Below are 8992 nucleotides of genomic sequence, written 5' to 3' on the forward strand. Positions count from 1 at the left end.
AAAATCTAATTCACATAAAATTAAGTTCAATATTTTATTTATAAGTTTATTATAGATATTTATAGATTATAGATAGATTATAGATGTCAAAGTTGACTATTTTACATAAAATTAATTTTTTTGCACTATCACAATTACTTCCCTTATAAGTCTATTATAGATTATAGATTATAGATGTCTCTTCATAAGCTTTAATGGTTAGTATAATATAAATAGTAATTAACCTACTATCACATTTTAAAATCAATTGATAAAATAAAAAGACTTACATCAACAATATATATAACTCATTATATCCATTTGGATTTCTTATTTGTTAAATGTGTTTTACTATAGATTACTTTATTTATTTTGAATTTTGATATTTTGTTATTATTTGTTCTTCCATATATTTTAATTTTATTATACGTCACTTGTGAAATTACACTAATACTCTTTATGCTCCTAATTGCTTATCCACTTTTGAATTGATACTTTTATTAGGAAAACAATGATTGACATAACGATTTTATCATTTTATCCCTATTAATTATTAAATGAATCAATTAAAAACTTAATTTTTTTAAGAAGTTCTACATTGTTCAAAGTAATTAATTGAGGATATAAAAGGTAAAATAATTTGTTATTTGTCAAAATTAACAAGTAATTTGGAATAGAAGGAGTACATAATTGTATATCCATTTTAAATTTTTTACTTATTTTAGTAATTCATTTAATCACAGAAACTTTTTTTTCCAATCAAAAGGTCAATAAGCTGATTTTTGAGCTGAACCAGTTGACCGGACATCATAGTAGCGCCGAAATTAACGGTTTACGGATCCGACCTCGATTTCTGCAAACTGATGATCTTGTTTATGATTTTCCACTGCAAACGAAAACCCTAGAAAAAGATCCAATTTTTGCTACAAAATTGGAACGAAAACCCTAGAAAGGAGATCAAAAGATGTCATTTTGACCTCAATAAATTCAATTTGTCTTCAAAATCAACATCTTGTGTTCATAATTTGCTTCGATTGAGAAGTATTGCATGGAATTTTTTGTAAATTTCTGATCCCTAAATCTTGGAAATGAAAGGTTTCTTCCTTATCATATTCTTTTTAGCAGTTGTGTTTATAGTTGTTGTATATGGAGCTCCATCAAATTCTGATGGATCCGATCCGGAAGCTGAAATCATCCCTAGCTCAGAAGTTCCTGCTTCCTGTCCTCTATTGCCTCTCAAACCGTAAGTCTTCCCCTTTTTCCATGATTTTTTAAGTTCTGCAGTTAGAAGTTAAAAGTAGTCAAGATGAATCCTTTGAAGAAATGTGTCCTAGCCTTGGTGGATAGGATAGAGTTACTTGGCACATGTTGTTGCTGGTGGGAGGTATTACGTGGAATTAGTTGAGGTGCCCGTAAGCTGGGCGGACACAACGGTTGTCAAAGTAAAAAAAAAAGGGGTTGAGTAGATAGGAAATGATGTAGAGGATCCAACTATCCAACGCCGAACTAGTTGAGGCGTAGCTGATTGATTTATATACTGATATTTTGGCTGATAAGAGTGTTTATGTGTGTTGGCACCCAAGAGTGTGGACTAGTGATCAATGAAGTGGGAGGACACCATGAGATCAAGTTTAAATCCCAGTGGAGGCAAGTGAGTTCCTCCCATCTGCCTAAGTCTTGGTGGGCAGAGTTATCCAGGTTTTGTGTTGGTGGGAAGGAGGTAGGCCACGGACAATCTTCCAAAAAGAGGGGATAGTCCTTACAGGTGTTTTCTATGAATTTTCTTTAGTAAGCTGTTAATTGATTTTTCTTTGCAGCGTCTAGTTATTGGTTTTCAAGTTGTAGTATCTTAAAGCATGGGGTTTTGTGATTGTTTTTGGTCGATATATATATTCCATGTTTAACATGAAGCAAAGAATTAAACCTTGAGAAATTGCCACTAAATATTCATCTTGAGAGAGTTGAGGCCAAAACATTTGGATGATTCAAAACAAATACATTTCCCCAGACTCCGCTGTTGTTGTTGTTGTTTGTACAACAACTACATTTCCCAACCCGTTGTTACTAGGAGGTCATACACTTGTGAGTCTGCATAACTTAATTTTTTTTCTAAAGCAATCCAAATTTGATATAAATTGGAAAACAATTTACTGGGTATTGAGACGAGTGTCAAATGGGCACAACGGGTAAGATTGAGTATGAGTCGGGATATTGAGTAACAGTATGAGTCATGAAACCGTCCACCATATTTCATTTCTGTCAGTGTGGGTTGGGTGGAAAATGTGTTGAATGGTGGTCATAGCCTAACCCATCAAACTCTGATGGATTTTTTTCCATCAGATATGCCAACAAATTGTTTATAATGCACTCAAGCCATGTCGACCCAATCGTTTAGGTTGATTATTCTTAGCACATCTTATCATTTCAATTGACCTAGTACACACCCAACTAATTGAAGTTGGAGGTTAAGTGAGTCACACATTAATTTTTATTTTTTTTGATAAGTCAGAATTTTAGTAAAAGAGTACCAAGATGGTACAGAAAAAGGTTCAGGATTTAGCAGCAAACTCTTTAATACAGAAAGTCCAAATACTTGTCCATTACTCTAGAGATCTTGGTGCTCTCTCTGTAATGAGACTAGGGAAACCAACAACCATTTGTTCCTCCATTGCAAAGTGACAACACAATTGTGGAACCTCTTTTTGGGACTAACACATACAGAATGGATTATGCCTGAGCATACAGCAGATCTACTTAGTTGCTGGATCAGCAGAGGGGGGAGAAAATCTAAGAAAAAGTGGTGGAGTATAATACCATCATGCATTTGGTGGTGTATTTGGAAAGAAAGAAATAGCAGATGCTATGATAACAAAGCTAATTCAATAGAGAAAGTCAAATGGAACTGCTTGACTACTTTTTATTTTTGGTGTAAAGAGGAAGGGATAGAAGAAGCTGCACAAATTTTGGATTTTATAGGCACTTTGTAATCTATTAGCCTTTTTGTTTTTTCTCTTGTTGGAAACCAATTTTTGGAGGTCTCCAGCATATCCTTAATGCCGATGAATACAACATTATCTTTATCAAAAAAAAAGAGATCTGCAACTTCTTCCCATCCATAAGGTCCACACTATGCAAATGGGAATAGTTCTCCCCTTATTGGCTTCGAGCTCTTCTTAACCTCCTATGATTGCCACATTTCCAACAAGCTACTAATTTTCTATGTGAACACCAAAGATATGTTCATTATGCTAAAGAAAAGTTCCCAATATTGTCTTTAAATTGGAGATAAACACAGTATAGAGGAGGAGCTAAGAGCTTATGAAAATTATAATCCAGTGGGGCAGAGCTCTGGGAGTAGGATAGGGAAATAACCACGTACTCGATACAATGGGAAAATTAAACAAGAAATAAAGTGTGACAAGCTTCACATTTGTGTTGAACAAATTAGACTTTGCTGTTTCTATTTTTTATTAGAATAGATGATGTAGATGATGATGGCATATTGATACACAACAAAATTGTGGAACACTGGCATGGTAGTGAAATTCTTAGTTTTCTAGGCCAGTCAATACAGAATTGTGGTTTTTGTTTCTCGTTTTAGGAACTTTAGAATCATTATTTTACATTTTCTTTGATAAGATAATATGCGTAGGGTTGAGGACTTGTTCACCTTTATTTCATTTGCTTAATTTTTCTCAACATCTTTCACTTGCTTTCTTCTTAGTATAATTTCTCTGCTCGAGTGCCCCTATGCTAATTCAAGTGCAATTTGTTGTCGTCTTGTTTTGAAATTTAGTAAGCGTGACACGGCAATTGTAGCTGCTCCAGATGGCACGGTACATCTATTGGATCTAAAATCAGGAGAAGATATCTGGGCATTTAGGTCAGGGGCATCCATCTATTCTTCATATCAGTCTCTCTCTGATTATCAAGGTGATGGTAACAATGCTACCACTGAGGATGATAACTTCTATATAGATTGTGGAGAAGATTGGAAATTATACGTGCATGGGAATGGCCTCGAAAAAGTGGTACGCGACTGAACTTGTCCTCTACCATGCTCAGTCAGAAACTTTACGGAGTTTTGTGTTGAGGGAATGTATTTCTGAAGAGCTTTTATTCCTGTATGGCACCAGGTGTGCGATGCTTTTGAATCTTTTCACCAGAGGCTTTTTGCTTTTGTCCATCTATTAGTGTAAATATCATGATGAGAGTGATTCTTGTGAACTTGATATTATTACTTCCGAGAGTGCTGTGTGCTCACATGAAATGGTTTGACATAACAAAGTGTTAGAGGTATTTTAAACCCTAAAATACTGCATTCCTTAATCTGCTATTCTTTTTCATTATCTTAGGAGCTGCCATTCAGTGTGGAAGAATTTCTAAAACAAACTCCATATGTCTCAGCTGGTGGAATCATGTTGGGATCAAAGAAGACCACTGTATTCATTGTTGATGCTAAAACCGGGAAACTTATCCAGACATATAGGTCAGATGTGTTCCCTTTAGAAGGTGATACAGATGTTGGACAAAATCCAATTGTACCAAGGGAGGACGTTGAAGGATGGGCAGCAGCGCAAGATACAGACTCAGAAGCTGTTAATCCACTCTACATTATGAGAACCGATTATGCTCTGAAATATACTTCTTCGAAGACTGGAAAGGTTTTATGGTACTTAATGTTTGCTGATTTTGAGGCTTCACAGCAATGTAAACAAATTGGTAGTTTTCTTGGTGATTTTTCTTACCAAGAGGATCAATTGAATTCCGGATATGGAGTTTGTCCTACTAAGCCAGTTGTTCACCGAGTCAGGAATCTTAAATCATTAGAATCACTTTTTGCATCTGCTAGGCCACATAATGCTCTTTCCGGAGATGTGGCGCTTTCTACTTATATCAATCCTGCATTAAAACCAGTTTCTGAGTTAGTGGGATTACCTCCAAACAAAAGAACTGATATAATCCCTTCTTCTCTTCCATCTATGACTAAAGAATTTGGGTTCATGCGTCTGCCTGGTGGAGATAATGGTTCTAAAGTCACAAAATCTGATGCTTTAGTACATTCATATAACTGGAATTCTGTTATACTAATTCCATTTATGCTTCTCATTGCTGCTTTCCCTTTTATTTATTATGTGCTGCGGACAAGGTGGAAGTTGCACAAGCAGGCTACAGATCCCAAACTGCAAGCTGTAACCTCAAAAAAGAAGAAATCTCGAAAGTCAGGTTTCAGTAAGAGCAGTACACGTAATGAGAAGAATCAGAAAAATAGTCATAATGATGACACAGAAGCAACTGGTGTCGTTGCTGACATTGGAAAGAGTGAGAAGGTTTTGAAGCTGAATCTATGCAAGTATGATAGTCTTATATATCATCGGAAGATTGGTAAGTTATTGGTTTCTAACACTGAAATAGCTAAGGGGAGCAATGGCACTATCGTACTCGAGGGAATCTATGATGGTCGTCCTGTAGCTGTTAAACGCCTCATCCAGACTCATCACGAAGTGGCTTTGAAAGAAATTCAAAATCTTATTGCGTCTGACCAACACCCAAACATTGTTCGTTGGTATGGGGTGGAGTACGATCAAGATTTTGTTTACCTGGCTCTTGAGCGTTGCACTTGTAGCTTATATGAGTTTATATCATCAGTCACCAGTTCCTACCAAAAACAATTTTCTGGAAATGACCAGGATGCCGGTTGTTTAAGTGACTGCACTGTAAAAGTTCAGTGGAAATCTGGAGACAAGGATGACTTCCCGTTATGGAAGCCCAGTGGATATCCTTCAGCTCACCTGTTAAAATTGATGAGGTTGGTTTATTGTTGTTATCGGTTTATGATTTACTTTTATTAATCTGAATTCTTTCATGTGTGTGGAGACTCACTTCAATATCAAGTGCTTTTTCTCATGGATCAGTCAATACCAAGTGCATGATCTATGGCTTTCTCAGCAACATGACTCTGAACTGATAGTCACTCTCGTTAAACTGGGTAATCTGTAAAATTTTCATTTGACATAACCATGCCTGGGAAACAGCTTCTCTTGGATTGTCTGACTCTGGGGCATGTCTAACTGGACTTCTTGAATGTTTATCCAACTGTTATTCATATTTTACACTGTTCACGTCAAATTTTTCTTGAAGAATTGATCGAACAATGTGACATAGGAAATGTTCATGGTGGCTTGAATTTTTTTATATTATTGGTGTTGGATACAGAAATAGGTAGCATATATTGAAGCTGGTTATTCTATAGCTTTTACTTCAGAAATAAAAAAATCATGTAAGGGTCCCAATTTGAACTGGAATAGACCATTAAAGTTTACATTGAAATAGTTCTTGTATATATGTACAGAATTATTTAAAGAATAATATGATGATAAATCTTTACCGCCACCCCCAAAAAAAAATTAAAAAAAAATTATGTTGACAATTGTTTAATCTTTATCATTTTGCTTAGTGAACACCTAGTGGTAACTCATGCTTTTATTAATCAAATTACACTATAAATGTGTTCTAAAAAAGCAATTATTTATAGTGGATGATGTCAGAGCAGTTTTATCATATTGATCCTTGTCACACCTTGAGAATTGAATATGGAAGATTTGTTACTACATGTAACATTGTAACTTGCAGACAATTCAATGACAACTCTCACGCAAATGAATCACAGCCTTTGGAACATTTAAGCTGAGAATTCTCACATCTATATTGCTAAAGCATCTAATAGGCTGTTATGGGAATTTCAGTATTCCCATGAAGCCTTTGAAGGTTCTCTCATCTTTATCTGAGAGTACTATATCATTTTGATCTCACAAAATATAAAGGCAATTAGCCTCTGAATCACTTGTTGAATCACATCTTATTAATTTGTTTGCCCTTTTGAACGAATACATACTAATTTTTCGTTCACATTTCAGGATGTGGCCCTCTCGGTGCTTGCATATTAGATTCTTTATGTCTTTTACCTGCCTTTTCCTTTCACCATTATTTAGTTACAGCTCTTTTAGACGTATTTGAGAGGCATTCAGAATTAACAATTAAGCCCTTGCATGATTGCTAATGGCAGAGATATGGTTCATGGCCTTGCTCATTTGCATGAACTGGGAATTGTACACCGTGACTTGAAGCCTCAGAATATTCTTATAGTAAAAGAGAGATCTGTAAGTGCAAAGCTTTCAGATATGGGTATCAGCAAGCATCTTACAGGGGACATGTCTTCATTAACCAAAAATTCCACTGGTAAGCCTTAGTTCAGAACTTGCATTTTTTCCACTTGTAACAATTGACATTTTCTAGTGCATTACCCAGTCCCAACGCTACCTTATTTACCCTGAGTGAAGGGTGAGGAACGTCTGCTTTTGTGCTTTTTTATTTTTCAATGTATTTAATGCAAGTCCCATTCACTTTCTTTTTGTCCCAATTTTTTTGAAAAACTTGTATTCATTTCAGTTTGGAGTCGATAAATCTATATATTTCTATAGTGATTAGTGAAGCCATACGGTGGAGGTATTTCATTTGCAAATAGGGATATCTTGAAACTTTCTTCTGCATATCTATTTGCAACTATTGTACATGCATGAATGTCACTCAGCCCGTGTTATTTCTGTCCTACAATATCTGTAGGCTCTGGGAGTTCAGGTTGGCAAGCACCTGAGCAACTTCGTCATGAACGGCAGACACGTGCTGTGGATTTATTCAGTTTAGGTTGTGTACTCTTTTTCTGCATAACCGGGGGAAAACATCCGTATGGGGATAGTTTTGAACGTGATGTAAATATAGTAAACAATCAAAAAGATTTGTTCCTTATAGAGAATATTCCAGAGGCAGCAGATCTCATCAGTGCACTCCTACATCCAAATCCAGAGCTAAGGTAATGGCATCATGGTTTCCAAATTTTTGGTACATAGTAGTGGTTCCCTGATATTATGAATTTGTAAGTTCTGTGTCATTGATGTTATTTTTGTACTTCCACTGATGTCGGTGTATGCCTTTCCGTTATCCCATAGGCCAAAAGCAGTGGAGATATTGCATCATCCTTTCTTTTGGAATTCCGAGATGCGGCTCTCATTCCTCCGAGATGCCAGTGATAGAGTGGAATTAGAGGATAGAGAGGATGGATCTGAACTTTTGGGAGCACTGGAAAGTGTTAAGACCGTGGCATTGGGAGGTCTGTGGAATGATAAAATGGATAGTGCATTTATCAATGACATTGGTCGCTACAGGCGTTACAAATATGATAGTGTCCGTGATTTGTTGCGTGTTATCAGAAATAAGTTAAACCATTACAGAGAGCTTTCAAAGGAAATACAGGGAATTCTTGGACAGGTTCCTGAAGGTTTTGAGAGCTATTTCTCCACCAGGTTTCCTAGACTTGTAATTGAGGTCTACAAAGTACTTCATACGTATTGTTTAGAGGAAGATATCTTTCAAAAATACTTCAAAGGCAATCAAAATTAGCTCAATCTACATATTAAACCTATGTACATATTGTAATTTATAATTATAAATCTATAACCATGAATGATTGACAAAACAGATGTAAATGCTGATCTCTTTAACTACAGCTGAATGCTGATCATGTTCTTTCTATTTCCCTTTTTCTTCTATAGCTCATTGCCACTATTCAGAGAGTGCGTTTCTAGTAGTGGAGACTTTATGCAGTGTGATGCTTATAGTTGAATGTGCCCGGAAAAAACCTTTTCTGAAATGTATATGTTGTCAATCAGTTGGATGTTTACATGCTACAAATTTGTGTGACTTAATGTTGTACAAAGTAGCAATGATGTCCCTTAATTGAAGGCCTTTGTTTTCCAGAGTTAAATTTCCCAACAGCAATATCAAAGTGACCAACCCAAATTATTGTTCACCTGTCCTTAAATACCCTACTAAGCCAAATCAAAATGGAGGGTCCCTGAAAATGCACCAAGATAATTTGTATTCATTATGGTAATGGCACCTTTTTGTGCAACGCCTAAATCTCCATCACAAAATGTAGCAAGAATTGGCTCATAAA

General features: G+C 35.8%; 1 protein-coding gene across 4 annotated transcripts; it reads left to right on the top strand.

Annotated features, from left to right (window-relative positions):
- Window positions 1–743: 743 nt before the first annotated feature.
- On the top strand, window positions 744–8512 carry LOC125857114 (serine/threonine-protein kinase/endoribonuclease IRE1b-like). Of its 4 annotated transcripts, XM_049536780.1 has the most exons (6): window positions 744–1222; window positions 3776–4010; window positions 4335–5788; window positions 7046–7218; window positions 7603–7849; window positions 7986–8512. In XM_049536780.1, exons 1-6 carry the CDS (start codon window positions 1068–1070, stop codon window positions 8434–8436), a joined length of 2715 nt encoding a protein of 904 aa, XP_049392737.1. In that variant the 5' UTR covers window positions 744–1067; the 3' UTR covers window positions 8437–8512. The 4 variants fall into 4 exon arrangements, with proteins under 4 accessions (XP_049392737.1, XP_049392738.1, XP_049392740.1 ...); XM_049536781.1 differs by lacking the exon at window positions 3776–4010 and having other exon boundaries at window positions 1143–1222; XM_049536783.1 differs by lacking the exon at window positions 744–1222 and having other exon boundaries at window positions 3824–4010; window positions 4387–5788.
- Window positions 8513–8992: the final 480 nt, after the last annotated feature.

This window comes from Solanum stenotomum, chromosome 2 (genome assembly GCF_019186545.1).
Source record: "Solanum stenotomum isolate F172 chromosome 2, ASM1918654v1, whole genome shotgun sequence".
NCBI classification, from domain to species: domain Eukaryota; kingdom Viridiplantae; phylum Streptophyta; class Magnoliopsida; order Solanales; family Solanaceae; genus Solanum; species Solanum stenotomum.

Coding starts and splice junctions, on each gene's coding strand:
- LOC125857114 (XM_049536780.1), top strand. CDS start 1,068: ATGAAAGGTTTCTTCCTTATCATATTCTTTTTAGCAGTTGTGTTTATA. Junction 7,219..7,602: donor ATTAACCAAAAATTCCACTG/GTAAGCCTTAGT, acceptor CAATATCTGTAG/GCTCTGGGAGTTCAGGTTGG. Junction 7,850..7,985: donor CATCCAAATCCAGAGCTAAG/GTAATGGCATCA, acceptor GTTATCCCATAG/GCCAAAAGCAGTGGAGATAT.